Source organism: Myxine glutinosa, chromosome 10 (assembly GCF_964187855.1).
Source record: "Myxine glutinosa chromosome 10, kmMyxGlut1.1, whole genome shotgun sequence".
Lineage (NCBI taxonomy): Eukaryota > Metazoa > Chordata > Myxini > Myxiniformes > Myxinidae > Myxine > Myxine glutinosa.
Genome location: NC_136270.1, coordinates 113,300,634 through 113,320,068, shown reverse-complemented (window position 1 = coordinate 113,320,068; position 19,435 = coordinate 113,300,634). Strand labels below are relative to the sequence as shown.

General features: G+C 42.1%; 1 protein-coding gene across 8 annotated transcripts in view; it reads right to left on the bottom strand.

Moving 5' to 3' along the window:
* The window catches only part of LOC137433858 (transmembrane channel-like protein 6), a 95,336-nt gene that overhangs the window by 15,239 nt on the left and 60,662 nt on the right, over positions 1-19,435 (bottom strand). For all 8 annotated transcript variants that reach the window (XM_078786011.1, XM_078786014.1, XM_068126265.2 and 5 more), the window contains 4 exons: positions 15,421-15,573; positions 8,882-9,045; positions 3,352-3,430; positions 3,101-3,198 (listed from right to left, as the gene is read on the bottom strand). In XM_078786011.1, coding sequence (XP_078642137.1) covers positions 3,101-3,198; positions 3,352-3,430; positions 8,882-9,045; positions 15,421-15,573 — 494 coding nt within the window. The remainder of the gene's footprint in view (positions 1-3,100; positions 3,199-3,351; positions 3,431-8,881; positions 9,046-15,420; positions 15,574-19,435) is intronic.

The following is a 19,435-nucleotide window of genomic DNA, read 5'->3' as shown; positions in this document are numbered from 1 at the left end:
AAAAAAGGGGGCGGGACGCCAAGAACAAGGTGTGGCTTGTCAACCAGCCGTCAAAGGCGGAGCCGGTAAGCCCTTACCAGCCAACAAGGGCTGAGGTGAGCTCGATGGCGGGCGTGGTTTTGAAGCGCGCGGAGTGATCTTGAAGCGCGATATATAAGCGTGCGCAAAGCCCTTTGACGGACTTCTTTTGAAAGACCTGCGCGCAACGGACTCGTTGGGAGAGAGCGCTGATAACGGACTTGTGAGTATATGCGCTTATAGAAAGGACTGATCCAGGAGCGCACATTTGCGAAGGACTTGTTGGAGGCACGCGCATTGAGAGGACCTTTGGGAGAGGGCGTGTTTGGCGCAGGGACACGAGCGTCCCCGTCCCCCCCCCCCTCACCCCCCCCCCCCCCCCCGCCATATGTAAGGTCCGGTCACGCACCAACGACACGCAGAGCTGCCTGCCGGGTTTCGCCAGCGGAACCGGAGCCTGGACGGGGGTCGACTGGAGCCTGGATCATCTACCTGGACCTTCCACCCTACCCACTACAATCCCGTGTGAGTGTGTATGTTTGTCCGGGGTTGTAAGTTAAGACTGTATAGTTAAGCCTGCCCTGTGTCCTGCTGCTTCCTCTTCCTTTCTTGAACACCCTTTTGTTTCCTCTTTTCTTGTATATTTGTAATAAACCAATATTTGTTCTTCCTACCTTCTGGTTTCCTCTCTAATCCGATCGCCTCCGTCCTTTCTTTCCATTGAGTACCTGTGGCACGATTTCGGAACCACTATAATCGGGTTAGTCTTTGTTAACGGCCTGAGTCGCGGCTCGCTTCGCTCGGCGTGTCCACCAACGCCGTGGCTCGGGCGGGGCTCATTTCCTCGCTTCCCGGAAGGCGCTGGTAATTAGGTAATAGGAACAATTTGGCCTACCACCCTATTCAGCGCTGACCGGAAGTGACGTCATAGCTCCAGGACTCGGGACGGCCAGCTTAAAGGACAAGGGGATTAACCCCCCCTTGATAAGGGGAGCTCCGACCCCCGAATCCGTAACAATATGTTTACCGGTGTGTACCCTGGTTTAGAATAGGTACACCGTATCCCTACATGTCGTAAAAGGCGACGAAAAGGGTTGGCGTCAGGAAGGGCATCCGGCCATAAAAATAAAAGGCCATGGCATCCGGCCATGTAAACATTAATTTTTGGATTCCTCATGCTCTGAATATTCCAAAAATGTATAGTTTTGCTAATCTACCAAAATTTTGAACGAAAAAACATCGTGAACCTGACTACAGATGGAATTAAAGAAGATGGAAGAGATATATGGAAATACTGTGGAATGCAGAGAATGAATGGGATGGCAACATAGAGAGTAACCCAGTTTTGGGACCGACAGAGAAGATAACTGAGAAGGAAGTTGAGGAAGCGATAAAAGCAATGAAGAGTAGAAAAGCGGGAGGGCCGACAGGAGTTGTGGGAGATATGTTGAAGGCAGAAGGAAGTTGGGCTGTGAAGAGAATGACAGAGATCTGTAATCTGGTGGTGCAAGAAGGCCGCATTCCAGTGGATTGAGAACCGAGTACCCTCGTCCCTCTATACAAACTACAAGGGGAAAGGTGATCCTCTGGAGTGTGGCTTGTATCAAGTGATAAAGTTATTGGAGCATGGAATGAAGGTATTGGAAACATGGCACACGTGGTCTGCAAACCCCCTTCTGGTGAAACTCCCAAAATCCAGAAACACTGCTCACCTCCACTCATTCGTTCCTCTTTTCTCTCGCTTGTGGAATCAACCTCCACATTCTCCTCAATCTCATTATTCCGTCGAGGTTTTCAAGACAGCAGCTCACCATAATCTCAGATCATCCCTAATCCAAAACCATGATCTTTTCTCGCCCCATTAACTCTCACCAGTAGCAACTCTTTCGAACTTCCCTTTTTTATCCTTCCTGAGAGATTGCTTCTGTATCCATATTATCCAGCCCCTGTGTTCTCCCCTATTCCTCATTCTTCCTCACCACACTTATCTTCAAAGTCTCTCTCTATTTTGTCCTTCACCCAGCTGTTGTGTGGTTTTCCCCCTCTCACTTTAGTTGTTCAATTTGTTGTGTTGCATCCTGATATGTTCTAGATATTATGGCAAGCAAAATAATAGATGAAGGCAAGTATTATCGTGCAGTAAAGTCACACCCTAAGATGGCAAAAGTCTACATCCTAGACTGAAACAACTTGTCTCGCTTAATCGTATGACAAGTCACTGGGATATTGTGCATTGATGGCTTTCCCACATTCAAGTCATTCCATGTGAATGAAACTGGGAAGGTTCCAAAACACTTGCCATAACCTTTCCAGCTGATGGCTGAGCCTTTTTTTTTTGCGGTGTGGACCAAGAATGTCTCGGTGTAGTGGACCCCATGCTGGCTTTGTTTGACTTTGGCATCAAATGATGGATCCAGGCCTTGTAAGATGTCATTTTAAATAAATCACCTCTATCCCTCTGGTAGTATTCCAGCAGCTCTGTTGCAATTATCACACAAGTTGCAATTTGATCAAACGTTAGGTCCTTTGGTACTGATGTTGCACTACACTAACCTTATTTAATTGCAAGTGAGGATGAACGATTGTTTTCACACTTCCACCATTGACATCTGATTTTTCTCCAATTTCCCATCAAATAAGCCGGCATGTCTCCAACATTCACAGTAATATGGCATTTCTTTAAAATTAAGTATTCGACACATTTAGTGTTCGCTTAAGAGAAATAAGTTGCTTTGTGCGTGAGAATGCTCAAGATCGCTCATCATTTCATGACCATTTTAAACTCAAATATGTGATATGCAAACATAAGGTGAAAAACATGCATCGACATCTTGTACAGACATCGGTCTCTTGAAATTCAACTACTGTATTTTGAGGTTCTCCTTAGATGGAACTTAATGATACACTTCTGCTCTGCAGCAGATGTGATGGCCGCCATCTTGGGTTTGGCCAGGGTAGTGCAACTTCCTGTATAATTTGCTCAAAAAGGTTTGAGCAATTAACTTGTTTTTACACTTTCTACAATAAAAAGTCCATGTCGACCTCGAACCGTACTGCTATTAATAAAATGTCTTGTCTTTACCCAAATATGTACTCGATTAGAACGGTGTCAAAAATTAGGAACAGAAAGTCCATCACGACAAGTCTGTACAACTGCTGTCCCATTGTTGTCTCCCAGCACTTGATGGGAGAGGGAGGGTGAGAAGGAAGAAGAATCACTAAAGGGCAATGGATGAATGAAATATACTTTTATAATGCACACAACTTCTCGAGGATAAAAAATAATCAGTATATAGGAATACATTCCCAAACCATTCTGAAATAAGTAAATACCTGATTGGGTTCCACCGAGAGCTTCTGTAACCAATGGTAAAACAACCCAGCAATGATGAACATTTTCAGAATTATGTTCCTGTAAAATAAGGAAAATATTTTGTCAAAAGCAGAGCTGTATTCCAAAAAGTGTACCATCCCTCAGATGGATGTCAAGCCGGAAGTCTCTCGTGTCATCTAGTATTTGTATCATCTACCATCTGCTAGCTTTTATTGGTGGATATTACAGATCCAACGGTGCATTTCACGAAGAGTAGGTGGTCAAACGGATAACCGAATGCTGCGTTGGAGTCAGAGAAATAGTGGGGCGGCTTAGCCCAAATATTCAAAAGAATTGTGCATTTTGTGAAACAAGCACCAAATTTGGCACAAATGTACATTAATATGTTGCGAACATTTTCAGATATTGGGCCACTTGAAATTCCGTAATTTTATTTTTCAAATTTTTTCAAATTTCGTAATTTCAAATTTTTCGGGTGACACCGTCACAATTTCGGTCTTCGAGGCCGGCCGATAGGCAAAGTGTGACCGGAAGGGACGAGGTTCTCCTGACCACGTGGCCCTCGATCTGGGAAGCGAGAGGCGTTCCATTAGTGGACGCGCCCCTCACGCCCGACTTTTGGGCGGCCCCGGCAGGCCGTTTGTTTTGACGTTCCGTGACAGGCCCCGCACCCCCACCTCCGGGCCGACCGGAAGCTTGTGCTGAGTACATCATACCTGAACAACTCAGTGAGGCAGAACACAGCAGTGCACACCAGGGTGACCCCTTCAGTGCATAAACCAATTAACCTGTCCACTGCAGGGCATATAGAAATGAAGTTATTTTCTGCATATAATAATAATATAAGTTCAGTTCTATATAACAATTTCTGTTATCACCACTACCACTACAACTACCACTACTACAAGCTTTGTCTGGAATTTTGTGGACTAACAGACAAACAGACATACAGACAAGCTGGGATCAAAACATTACCTCCTTCCACCATTGAGTGTAGAGGTAAACATCATGGAAATTATATCATGCCCTAGATTTAATTCATGCTTACCCGTGTATTTGCTTCACTGGTTCACAAGGTCTTTTGCATACATGTAATTCAGACTCTCGTCTTCATTGCTGACCACACAATGTTCGCAACATATTAATGTACATTTGTGCCAAATTTGGTGCTTGTATCACAAAATGCACAATTCTTTTGAATATTTGGGCTAAGCCGCCCCACTATATCGGCCGGCCTCGAAGACCGAAATTGTGACGGTGTCACCCGAAAAATTTGAAATTACGAAATTTGAAAAAATTTGAAAAAAAAAATTACGGAATTTCAAGTGGCCCAATATCTGAAAATGTTCGCAACATATTAATGTACATTTGTGCCAAATTTGGTGCTTGTATCACAAAATGCACAACAGGTTTGCTATGCTGCTACACTAAAATCGAATAAGTAAAACGCAAAGATGGAGTCATCAGGAGGAACCTGGATAGGATTCGGGTTTCAGTTGCTACTCCACAACCCTCAAACCCACCCAGCCAAGTGAACCTTACAGAAAAAAATTCTGCAAGAATTAACTTCCCCTAAGGTAGATTAATAAAGAAAGAGAGAAATAAAGAAAAGGCAAGAATTAGAATGAATAAAGAGAAATATGAAAAAGTAGGAAAAAATGTGAATGGAACAAAGATGGCGGGAAGAATCCGGATAGATAGATTTCAGCAGTTGATTCCGTGTTTCAAACGCAGCAACAGGTACAAACTTGAATTATTGCCGGAACCCTTACGGATAAAACGAGAAAGCATGTGAAAATGCAAAGCCCGTCTGCGTCCGTTTGTATTCAGTCTTCTTCTTCCTCCTCTTCTTCTTCTTCTGTATACTCAATATAACGAAAACAGCTTTTTTTTAATACAAAAGGAAAATTGATGATTTTATGCAGCTTTGACTTTTGACCTTTTGATCGAAAAAAAAATCGGCTTGTTGCTTTTGATTGGTGAACCAAGTCGGTGACCCAATTTGCAAATTCTTAAAATTTCAGGTCAATTCGATGAAAATTGATGATTTTAGGTGACGCTGACCTTTTGACCTTTCGATAAAATTATAAATTTGCTTTCTCCGTATTATCATAATGAAGTTTTGGTGAACATTTGATGAGAAAACTTGAATGGTAAAAAAGTTACATCCAGACAGACACAAATTTGATGAGAAAACTTGTATGGTAAAAAAGTTACACCCAGACAGACACAAATTTGATGAGAAAACTTGTATGGTAAAAAAAGTTACACCCAGACAGACAAATTTGATGTGAAAACTGGAATGGTAAAAAAAGTTACACCCAGACAGACACAAATTTGATGAGAAAACTGGAATGGTAAAAAAGTTACACCCAGACAGTCACAAATTTGATGAGAAAACTGGAATGGTAAAAAAAGTTACACCCAGACAGTCACAAATTTGATGAGAAAACTGGAATGGTAAAAAAAGTTACACCCAGACAGACACAAATTTGATGAGAAAACTGGAATGGTAAAAAAAAGTTACACCCAGACAGTCACAAATTTGATGAGAAAACTGGAATGGTAAAAAAGTTACATCCAGACAGACACCAATTTGATGAGAAAACTGGAATGGTAAAAAAGTTACACCCAGACACACACAAATTTGATGAGAAAACTGGAATGGTAAAAAAAAGTTACACCCAGACAGTCACAAATTTGATGAGAAAACTGGAAAGGTAAAAAAGTTACATCCAGACAGACACCAATTTGATGAGAAAACTGGAATGGTAAAAAAGTTACACCCAGACAGACACAAATTTGATGAGAAAACTGGAATGGTAAAAAAAAGTTACACCCAGACAGTCACAAATTTGATGAGAAAACTGGAATGGTAAAAAAGTTACATCCAGACAGTCACAAATTTGATGAGAAAACTGGAAAGGTAAAAAAGTTACACCCAGACACACACAAATTTGATGAGAAAACTGGAATGGTAAAAAAGTTACACCCAGACACACACTAATTTGATGAGAAAACTGGAAAGGTAAAAAAGTTACATCCAGACAGTCACAAATTTGATGAGAAAACTGGAAAGGTAAAAAAGTTACATCCAGACAGTCACAAATTTGATGAGAAAACTGGAATGGTAAAAAAGTTACATCCAGACAGTCACAAATTTGATGAGAAAACTGGAAAGGTAAAAAAGTTACACCCAGACACACACAAATTTGATGAGAAAACTGGAATGGTAAAAAAGTTACACCCAGACACACACTAATTTGATGAGAAAACTGGAAAGGTAAAAAAGTTACACCCAGACACACACAAATTTGATGAGAAAACTGGAATGGTAAAAAAGTTACACCCAGACACACAAATTTGATGAGAAAACTGGAATGGTAAAAAGGTTACATCCAGACAGACACAAATTTGAATGGAAAACTGGAATGGTAAAAAAGTTACACCCAGACAGACAAATTTGATGAGAAAACTGGAATGGTAAAAAAGTTACACCCAGACAGACACACCCACAGACAGACACACAGAAGTGATTACAAACCCTGTCTCCTGCTGCTCAGGGGATGGGCTAATGAGTTATTTCCGGCACCTTTACAAATTCGTGCTTCGTTCATTTGAAGGACAGACGTGGACAGCTGGATCATGACAGACTTTGGCTAAATAATTTATTCTGACGTCGCTGCTAAATAACTTCGGCTAAATAACTCTTCGACATCGTGACGTCACCGATATGCCTCCACCTGCATTATTTCATCATTATAATATTTGTACTAAGATTGATTTAAATCCATTCAGCTGTTCTCAAGTATCACATTTTTACCCGACATGACCTTTGACTTCTTGATGCCGAAATCTAATCAGTACATCTTTGCATCATAATATTGTCGTGTTCAGGGCTGATTAACAACGGCCACTGAACTGATGGACCAGACTGCTTTACTCGCTGGACTGCGTCAATTAATGGCGGCCTTGTGCGCACACCGGAATGTGAGCAGACACATGAGAACTTTATATCTTTTAAAACAAACGGGTTTATTTCCCGAAACAAATAAGTAACGAGGCAAGATAAATTCAATAAATATCTACATACAAAAGAACTACAAAACCTACAGCGCCACATTCCAGATTTGACCACAGACGGGGAGGGGAACGAGAACAAGGTGGGCTTAGCCATGTTGTGGTAGGTCGAAGGCTGAGGCAGTGTTAAGCAGCCACGAATCAGGTGAGAGGACGGAGAGGCAGGATGATGATGCAGGCAAGGGGGAGACGAAACAAGCACATGGCGAAGGCAGGAACACGGGCATACAAGCACAAGCACTCCGTTCCTCACGCGAGGTAAAACTTTAAACCGTCTGGCATGATTAAATTATCCTCAGAGCACAACCAAGACACCAGACGCTCTCCTCAGGCTCGACCATTACACTCACGATTCGCCTCAATGTGCTTTATTTTACCCCCTCCCTCCAGCGCACTGAACCAGCGCGACTCTAACTCCTTCCCTTGGTTCTCCGTACACCCTCGAAGGCGTTTATAGCTCCGCCCCCATCAGGAGACGTTCATCACTCCACCTCCTCTCTCCTAAGCCCCACCCAGTCCCCCCTCCCCCTAACCCGGGCGATTACAAGAGGCTTTACACAAGTTTCCTTCACGTTAACCCATAACTGTTTAATACCAAACGCCATGGTGCACGTTCAAACAAGACAATCCTTAATTTGACGTATCTCTGCTTATTACATGGACATTGGCAAGCTATTCAAACACGGTGCAGACTACTCTCTACATTTCTAATTGTACTAAGGTAATCTCTACACCTTATCCCTCTCCCACTCAGTCCCCTACAAATGTGCCAAAATATACTTATACCAAGTTGGTCAAAATCCCATCACTGGTTCACAAGCTAGCGTGGTAACATAATTTGTACCTAACGGGACCTAAGACCTTTGACCTCTTGACCCCATAATCTAATCAGTTTGTTGTTGCATCATTATACAGACTTGTACCAAGTTTGACTTGGATCCGTCCAGCCTATAGCGGACAATCCTATCACGGATGCACGGATGGATGGACAACAGGACGGACAACCTGAATTTCCCAGGCAAACATTTCCCAGGCAAACAGCGACTTTGTCAGCGAAGGCATAACGACCGTAAGTTTCTTGTTTGGAATGATTTTCAATTTTGTTTGACGACCAAGCAGATAGAGTAAAAAAAATACCTCGCACCTCTCTGCGCATGTGTGATTGGGATGAATTCAGAGCAAAAGTACTGATGAAGTACAGGTTTGTTTTCCGATTAAATATTCTGATTTGTGTTCAAAATATAACATTCAATTGAAATAGAGTTGTCCGTTGATCATAAACTGACGTTTGTACACAGGCAGACAGACTGGAGTGACCCAATTGCTTAACCGCGCTTTTAGCTTCGCATGCGTGGGGTAAAAATGTAGTAGTAGACAGGTAGGTTTCCCAGGCAAACATTTTGTCTTTAAAAGTGCAATGGTCCGTTTTGTTTCTGGGACCAGACTGACCGTACGAGTGTAACGTAGACCCGATTGACAGGCGAGCGGTACCCCTCCAGACCTGCCAGTCTGGAATACAGCAGGGGCAGAACCATATTGAAGAAAGAGATTATGGTTGGTAGAACAAGGAGTCCTGCTTCGGATTTCCAGGCTTTATCATCCTGACTCTCCAACTGCAGGAGAACATTGAAAATGTAACGTCAAATTTAGCATATGGACAAATCCGAATACAAAGCGGATGCGCGGACAGGCTTTGCATTTTCGGATGCAATTTCTAGTTCATTTTCTAAAATCCATCTTCTGGTGGAATCTTACAATTTTTGGTAAAACTCCTTTTTTTTTTTTTTTTTTCTTTTTTTTGTATACAAGATCGAGGCTCGTGAAAGAGCGAACATTAATCACACAGAAAGACAAACAGACACATAAAACAAATAACATCGGGAGCGGTAGACAAGATGGGGAGAGAGGGGGAAGGACACAAACACAACATTTGAGAGCAGGGACCGAGAGACATGGAGACATCGAGAGATCTGTGGGAGGGAGAGGGCTTTGGGGGGGAGGCATGTGAAGGGGGGGGGGGGGTGGGAGAGGTATAAACATATGGACACTGCCAGGACTTCCAGGAAAGAAGTTGGAATTTCAAACAAGGTGGATCTGGGGTGAATTAGTGGGGGTAGAAAAGATCAAGGTTTTGGATGGGGGAAGATAAGAGATGGTGGTGAACAGCTGTTTTAAAGACCTGGAGGGAGGAGTGGGATTGAAGGGAGTGTGGGAGTTTGTTCCAGAGGCGGGAGAAAAGAGGAATGAAAGAGTGAAGGTGAGCAGAGAGCCGAGATTTCGGCAGTTTAACCATCAGAGGGTTGCTGGCAGATCTTGTGCGACCTGTAGGAATATTTGGGGGACAGAGCACAGAGAGAGCTGGGGGAGCAAGGCCGGAGAGGAGTCGGTAGAAGACAGAAAGACCACCTACCTGCCTGCGGTGAGTGAGTGAAAGGCCCTCAGAGATAGCTTCATCGCGGGAGAATCCAATGATTTTGAAAGCTTTGGATTCAACAGCGTGAAGCCGAGCCAGGTGTGAGGCAGGAGCACCAGCCCATAGGGGAGAACAGTATTCCATTGAGCTGCGGATGAAAGCCTTGTATGTGGTGAGGAGCTCAGGTGTGCCGAGGAAGGACTTCGCACGACGGAGGATGCCCAGTCGGCGACTGGCTTTGGAGGCCAGCTTGGAAATGTGGTTTCCCCAAGAAAGATCATGGCAGATAGTGAGACCCAAAAGCTTGAGCGACAGAACTTCTTGGAGAGGATTGTTGAGAAAGTAGATGGGAGGGTTGTCCAGTCGATCTTTTCGGAGAGACATAGTAAGAGAGTGAGATTTGTCAGGATTGAAAGACATGTTCCACTTGTTTGACCAGTCTGTGATTTTGTCCAGGTCTTCAGAGAGTGAGGAGGCTGCAGACTGCCGATCTGAGGGAAGAGGAATGGAGCGGCAGAGAGTGGAGTCATCAGCCATCAGTCTATCTGTCCATTTTGAGATAGAGAGGATTTTCCAGAGAGTCGGAGAGATCATTGATAAAGACCAGAAAAAGCACAGGGCCCAGGACACTGCCTTGGGGAACTCCAGCCTGAACAGGAAGGGGAGATGAGAGAAATCCATTCAGGGCTACACGTTGACTACGACCAGAGAGGAAGTCCGCAAGCCATGCATGGAGATTTCCATGGATACCATAGGAGGAGAGTTTGGTGAGCAGAGCTGGGTGCCAGACCGTATCGAAGGCACGTGATATGTCAAGGGAGACAGCTCTGATTTCCTGTTTGGCATTGAGGACCTCCATCCATTGTTGAGACAGCAGAAGCAGCATGTCCAGAGTAGAGTGACCTGGTCTGAAACCAAATTGATGATCAGAGATCAAGCCATTGGAGAAGAGGAAAGATTTCATATCCGAAGCAATGATGGATTCCATGACTTTGCTGATAATTGGGAGCAGGCTGATTGGTCTGTAGTTGCAAGGATCTGTTTTTGCACCTTTTTTGTGTAAAGCGGTAATGTTAGCTGATTTCCAGGATGCTGGCAGATGACCTTGAGCAAAGGATAGGGTGAAAAGAACAGAGAGAGGGTGAGATAGAGCGGCAGAGCAGGATTTTAGGACCCGTGGGCTGATGCCGTCTGGTCCAGTTGCAGAATCAGAGTCGAGGTTTGACAAAAACTCCTCCACCTTGTCAGGAGAGAAGGACACAGAGTTCAGGAGCAGTTGGGTTCGACTGGGAAAGGTGGGAACAGAGAGAGATGGGTTTGGGACTAAGGATTTTGAGGCAAACACAGAGTTGAGGCATTCGGCTTTGTCACGTGCGATGTCAACTGTGTGGCCATTTGAGGTAAGGGAGGGGATGGAGGGGGAACAAACACCAGAAACGGATTTGACCAGACGCCACCAGGATTTGGAGGAAGGAGACAGGTTTGAGAGTTCATTCTTGAGTGAGGAGAGATAGTGCTTCCTGGCACTCCTGAGGGTAGACACACACTTGTTCCGAGCTTGGTGGAAGGAACTGAGATTGCCTTCAGTTGGATTAGCCTTCCAAGAGGCAAAGGCAAGTTGTTTCAGGGCAACTGCCTCACCACAAGATTAAGTGTACCATGGACGGGAGGAAGGGTAAGACAACTGAAGGCGAGATGGGATAAATCTGTGCATGAGAGAGATCAGTTTGCTTTGGAAGAATTCCCAGGAAGAATTGATGTCAGAGGCAGTGGAGATGGGAGACCAATCCAGACGATTGATGGCTGCTTGAAGACCGTCCCAGTCGGCCTGAGTGAAATGCCAGACTCGTCGACGCTGAGGAGGCTCTCTGAGAATGGCCAGAGAGATGTCCACTTTGACAAGCACATGATCAGAAGAACCGATTGGAGCAGAAGAAGAGCAGCAGACATTCGCAGGGAAGTTTGTCATAACCAAGTCTAGAAGAGAAGATACTCCATTGGCTGAGATCCGGGTCGGGAAATTGACAGATTGTGTCAATCCCAGTGAGTCACAGAAGTCCTTTGCTGAGGTGCCATGACTGGTGAGAGAGGAACCCACACCCAACCAGGTGGCATGATGACAGTTGAAGTCACCACATATGAGGAAGAGAGAGTTGGGATGAGTGGATAGAAGTTGGTCCATGTTGTCAGACAGTGAAATGTAGATGGAGTCATCACTGTTTGGGGGACGGTACAGAACACATATGAACAAAAGGTGGGAGCGGAGAGGAAGCCGTAGCCAGAGGTACTCCTGGGGGTGAGGAGGAAAGAGGGCAGTGCAAGGAGAGTGAGGAAGAGAGTTTTTGATAAAGATAGCCACCCCACCACCAGGCCGAGGCTCAGGTCTATCATACCGGAGGAGGGAGTAACCAGGAAGAGATATTAAGGAATCAGAGACATCTTGAGGGAGGAAAGTCTCTGTTAAGCAGATCAAGTCTGGATTGTCAGAAGCAACCTGTATGGAGAGATCAGTCAGGTTTGAGCGAAGGCCCCGGATGTTTGAGGTCCATACCGTTAATGAAGAGAGAGGGGGAGCATCAGGTACAGGACTCCTGATCATTATTGCACTTGTAAATTCATTCATTAATAACTTCATGTCTCTCTCTCTCTCTCTATCTATCTCTATCTACCTCTATCTACCTCTATCTATCTCTATCTATCTCTATAATCTCTATCTCCATCTATATCTATCGATCTCTATCTATCTCTCTATCTCTATCTATCTATCTCTATCTATCTCTGTCTATCTCTGTCTATCTCCATCTATATCTATCTCTGTCTATCTCTGTCTATCTCTAGCTATCTCTAGCTATCTCTATCTATCTCTATCTCTGTCTATCTATGTCAATCTCTGTCTATCTCTGTTTATCTCTGTCTATCTCTGTCAATCTCTGTCTATCTCTGTCAATCTCTGTCTATCTCTATCTCTCGATCTATCTATCTCTATCTCTATCTATCTCTATCTATCTCTATCTCTATCTATCTATCTCTGTCTATCTCTGTCTATCTCTGTCTATCTCTGTCTATCTCTAGCTATCTCTATCTATCTCTATCTATCTATATCTCTATCTCTATCTCTATCTATCTGTCTCTATCTATCTATCTCTATCTATCTCTATATATCTCTCTCTCTCTAGCTCTTTCTATCTCTATCTATCTCTATCTATCTCTATCTAGCTCTATCTATCTCTATCTAGCTCTATCTATCTATCTATCTATCTCTATCTATCTCTATCTTGCTCTATCTATCTATCTATCTATATCTATCCAGCTCTATCTAGCTCTATCTAGCTCTATGTATCTCTATATATCTCTATATATCTCTATAGATCTCTATATATCTCTATCTAGCTCTATGTATCTCTATATATCTCTATATATCTCTATATATCTCTATATGTCTCTATATGTCTCTATATGTCTCTATATGTCTCTATATATCTCTATCTATCTCTATATATCTCTATCTATCTCTATATATCTCTATATATCTGTATATATCTCTATATATCTCTATATATCTCTATCTATCTCTATCTATCTCTATATATCTCTATATATCTCGATATATCTCGATATATCTCTATATATCTCTATATATCTCTATATATCTCTATATATCTCTATCTATCTCTATATATCTCTATATATCTCTATATATCTCTATATATCTCTATCTAGCTCTATATATCTCTATATATCTCTATATATCTCTATATGTCTCTATCTATCTTTATCTATCTCTATCTATCTCTATCTATCTCTATCTCTATCTCTGTCTATCTCTGTCTATCTCTAGCTATCTCTATCTATCTCTATATATCTCTATATATCTCTATATATCTCTATCTATCTCTATCTATCTCTATCTCTGTCTATCTCTGTCTATCTCTGTCCGTCTCTAGCTATCTCTATCTATCTCTGTCTATCTCTGTCTATCTCTGTCTATCTCTAGCTATCTCTATATATCTCTATCTATCTCTATGTATCTCTATCTATCGATCTCTATCTATCTCTCTCTAGCTCTATCTATCTCTATCTATCTCTATCTATCTATCTATCTATCTATCTCTATCTATCTCTAGCTATCTCTATGTATCTCTATCTATTGATCTCTATCTATCTCTCTCTAGCTCTATCTATCTCTATCTATCTCTATCTATCTCTATCTAGCTCTATCTAGCTCTATATATCTCTATATATCTCTATCTAGCTCTATGTATCTCTATATATCTCTATATATCTCTATATATCTCTATATATCTCTGTATATCTCTATATATCTCTATATATCTCTATATATCTCTATATATCTCTATATATCTCTATATATCTCTATAGAGCTCTAGATGTCTCTATATATCTCTATATATCTCTATATATCTCTATATGTCTCGATCTTTCTCTATCTACCTCTATCTATCTCTATCTATCTCTATATATCTCTATATATCTCTATATATCTCTATTATAACTCTATTATATCTCTATATGTCTCTATCTATCTCCACCTATCTCTATCTATCTCTGTCTATCTCTGTCTATCTCTAGCTATCTCTATCTATCTCTATATATCTCTATATATCTCTATCTATCTCTATCTATCTCTATCTCTGTCTATCTCTGTCCGTCTCTAGCTATCTCTAGCTATCTCTATCTATCTCTGTCTATCTCTGTCTATCTCTATCTATCTCTATCTATCTCTATCTCTATGTATCTCTATTATTCGATCTCTATCTATCTCTCTCTAGCTCTATCTATCTCTATCTATCTCTATCTATCTATCTATCTCTATCTATCTCTGTCTATCTCTATCTATCTCTAGCTATCTCTATGTATCTCTATCTATCGATCTCTATATATATCTCTCTAGCTCTATCTAGCTCTATCTATCTATCTATCTCTATCTCTATCTATCTCTATCTCGCTCTATCTAGCTCTATCTAGCTCTATATATCTCTATATATCTCTCTATATCTCTATATATCTCTATCTATCTCGATATATCTCTATATATCTCTATATATCTCTATATATCTCTATATATCTCTATATATCTCTATATATATCTCTATCTATCTCTATCGATCTCTATCTCTCTCTGTCTATCACTATCTATCTCTATATATCTCTATCTATCTTTATCTATCTATCTATCTCTATCTATCTCTATCTATCTATCTCTATCTATCTCTACCTATCTCTATCTATCACTATCTATCTCTATATATCTCTATCTATCTATCTATCTCTATCTATCTCTATCTATCTATATCTATATCTATCTTTATATATCTCTACCTATCTCTATCTATCACTATCTATCTCTATCTATCTCTATCTACCTCCATCGTGTGGCCCTTAGTCCTCCTGTCAAGTATGCTTGAGATTGGATAAGTAACAACCGAATGAATCGTGGTGGTCAGACAGTCACCAAATTGATAATTTAAGGATGATGTACATATATATATATATATTGACATGGCATATATGAACTGCCTTGCATTTGAGTTTATAATAAGTATACAATTCGTACCTTTTCTGATTTCTCATAGAGGAAAAATATGGCTGAACAGCAGCCCAATGCAGTCCCCAAGTAGATAAGCCAAATAGCAGGTTGTACGGTGAGTTTGTTTACAAAGTCAACCCACGGGGAGTGTTCTTTGGTGCGACTTTCAGACAACATTTCCTGCAAAAGCATAAAGTGCATCAAATCCACGTGATTATGATTGGTCATCAAGTCTGTAGCCTGACATAGACACACAATGAACACGAACGGCACTCAGTAGAGAGCATACCTCCACCAGGTGAACACTTTTCGTTTTGTATCTCCAGGTTTTTTTTGTTTGTTTTTTTTCTTTACAAGATCGAGGCTCGTGTAAGAGCTAACACTAATGACAAAAAAAAACCGACACATAAGACAAAATAAAGGGAGTGGGAGACAAGATGGGGAGAGAGGGAGAAGCACACGAGTACAACATTTGAGAGCAGGGACATCGGGAGATCTGTGGGAGGGAGAGGGCTTGGGTGGAGGTGGCATGGGAAAGGGGAGGATGGGAGAGGTTTAAAAAAAACAAAAAAAAAACATGGACACAGCTACGACTTCCAGGAAAGAAATCAGTATTTCAGAAAAGTGGATCTGGGGTGAATTTATGGGGGTAGAAAAGATCAAGGTTTTGGATGGGGGAAGATAAGAGATGGTGGTGAACAGCTGTTTTAAAGATCTGGAGGGAGGAGTGGGATTGAAGGAAGTGAGGGAGTTTGTTCCAGAAGTGGGAGAAAAGAGGAATAAAGGAGTGAAGGTGAGTAGAGAGTGTTGATTTTGGCAGTTTCACCAGAAGAGGGTTGCTGGCAGATCTTGTGCGACCTGTAGAAGTATTTGGGGGACAGAGCACAGACAGGGCTGGGGGGTGTGGGGGGACAAGGCCAGAGAGGAGTCGGTAGAAGACAAAAAGACCACTAACCTGCCTGTGGTGAGTGAGTGAAAGGCCCTCACAATCAGATTCATCGCGGGAGATTCCAATGATTCTGAAAGTTTTGGTTTCAACAGCGTGAAGCTGAGCTAGGTGTGAGGCAAGAGCACCAGCCCAGAGGGGAGAGCAGTATTCCATTGAGCTGCGGATGAAAGCCTTGTATGTGGTGAGGAGCTCAGGTGTGCCAAGGAAGGACTTCGCATGATGGAGGATGACTAGTCGGCGACTGGCATTGGAAGCCAGCTTGGAAATGTGGTTTTCCCAGGAAAGATCATGGCAGATAGTGAGACCCAAGAGCTTGAGTGACAGAACTTCTTGGAGAGGATTGTTGAGAAAGTCGATGGGAGGGTTGTCCAGACGGTCTTTTCGGAGAGACATAGTAAGAGTGTGAGATTTGTCAGGATTGAAAGACATGTTCCACTTGTTTGACCAGTCTGTGATTTTGTCCAGGTCTGCAGAGAATGAGGAGGCTGCAGACTGCCGATCTGAGGGATGAGGTATGGAGCGGCAGAGAGTGGAGTCATCAGCAAAGAGATAGAGAGGATGTTCCAGAGAGTCGGAGAGATCATTGATGAAGACCAGAAAAAGCACAGGGCCCAGAACACTGCCTTGGGGAACTCCAGCCTGAACCGGAAGAGGAGATGAGAGAAATCCAGTCAGGGCCACACGTTGACTATAACCAGAGAGGACGTCCGCAAGCCATGCGTGGAGATTAAATACTTGCGTGGAGACCAAATACTTGTGTGGAGTCCGCAAGCCATGCGTGGAGAATAGACCAGAAAATCACAATGCAGAATCACATTTAATCAAAATCATCTGTTCACAACTTTTTGAGATATCCTGCTACATATAGTTTGTAGCCCTATCTCCCAAAGGTGAAGAATCACTTAGAAAATTCTACAGTCGTGGCCAAAAATATTGGCACCATTGCATTATTCTCAAATAACTCACAATTTTCTCTAAAAATAAGTTGAAATTGACGAAAGTATTTGGTCTCCACAGTTCTATATTTCACTGTTAATATTACAGAACTTTTGTTTTTGATTCAGAACTTAATATATCCTTTTAAATCAGAAAATGAAAAGAAAGGAATTGACAAAATTATTGACACCCGAGACTTAATATTTGGTAGCACAGCCTTTGGAAAAAATAACTGCAGACAAGCGCTTCCTATAGCCATGAATGAGCTTCATACTCCTCTCTACTGGTAGTTTGGCCCACTCTTCTTGTGCAAACTGATCCAGTTCTCCCAGATTTGAAGGGTGCTTTCTCCCAACTGCTGTTTTCAGATCTCCCCACGTGTTAAATGGGATTTCGATCTGGACTCATTGCTGGCCACTTCAGAACAGTCCAGCGTTTTGTTTTGAACCATTCCTGGGTGCTTTTTGAAGTGTGTTTGGGGTCATTGTCCTGCTGCAAGACCCATGACCTTCGACGGAGACCCAGCTTTCTGACACTGGGTTGATCATTGCGCTCCAAAATTCCTCGGTAATCTCCTGATTTCATGATGCCATGCACACAATCAAGGCGCCCAGTGCCAGAAGAAGCACAGCAACCCCAAAACATCACTGAACCTCCTCCATACTTGACTGCAGGGAAGGTGTTCTTTTCTTTGAGGGCTTCATTTTGTTTTCTGTAAACATAGAGATGATGTACTTTACCAAAAAGCTCTAATTTGGTCTCATCTATCCACAGGACATTCTCCCAGAAGGATTTTGGCTTTCTCAGGTGTGTTTCAGCAAACTCAAGTCGGGCTTTCTTAGCAATGGGGTGCTCCTGGGTCTCCTACCATAGAACTCCCTTTCATTGAATTGGTGACGGATGGTGCAAGTTGAAACTGTCGTACCTTGTGTCTGAAGGTCAGCTTGAATCTGTTTGGCAGTTGATCGAGGTGCTTTTTCCACCATTCGAACAATCCTTCGCTGCAAACTTCGATCAGGTTTTCTCTTTCAGGCACGTCCACGGATGTTGACTAGAGTGCCATGGGCCTTAAACTTCCTGAGAACATTGTGTATGGTGGACACAGGAACATCAAGATCTCTGGAGATGGACTTGTAGCCTTGAAATTGTCCATGCTTGGCTACGATCTTGTGCCTGACCTCCTCAGACAATTCTCTGGTTTTTTTTATTTTCTCCATGCTCATTGTGGTACACACAGTGACACAAAACAGCAGAATGACTCCGTTTCTCCATTCAAACTGGTTGAATGAGTGATTTTAATATTGCAGGCACCTGCACCACAGATGAGTTCAATTCGAAAGTAAAAGAGAATCACCTGCTTGAAATCTAATTATTTCTAACAACTTCTAAAAGGTGTCAATAATATTGTCCGGGCCATTTTAGGATTTCTGTGTGGAATAAGCTAAGATTTTGTCTAATATTAGGTTTAGGATTCGGGTTAGGGTTTTTCGGTTTCGGTTTTTTCAGCTTTTTTTGTTTTGTTCCACTGCGAAGCAAAGAAATACATTTGTGGATACCAAAATATTTTTTAATTTTAATAATTTTCTGGAAGAAATGTAGCATTATTTGAAAAAGGTGCAAAGGTGCCAATATTTTTGGCCACGATGTATACACCTCCATAATTTACTTTTTAAGTGACAAAATCCTGAATTTAAATTGTGTGCCCCCATGACTTTTGGCTACAATACCAAAATCATTTGTCGGCCATCTTTGGTCCGATTACAAAACAAAATCTTCTGCATATATATATACTCTTGTGTTGTCTTTGTGCCAGGTTTGAACAAAATCGGTCCATGCATGTCGATAAATGTTTGGGGATACGTTTAAGTAACAAAATGGCGGCGAGTCGGCCATTTTGGATCTCATCTCGAAAAAAAGACTACGTGCATATGTAACCCATCATTCATTATCTGTGTGCAGAGTTTGAACAATATCAGTAAAGAGATGTCCGATAAATTGTTGAGAACGTGTTCAATATCGGGTTTTTTTAGAACTAAAATGGCCGCTAGTCTACCATTCAGCCATCTCTGATCAGGTCGCAAAATAAAGTGAAATGCACGTGTATTCCATCATGTGCTGTGTTTGTGCCAAGTTTGAACAAAATTGGTCCATGCATGT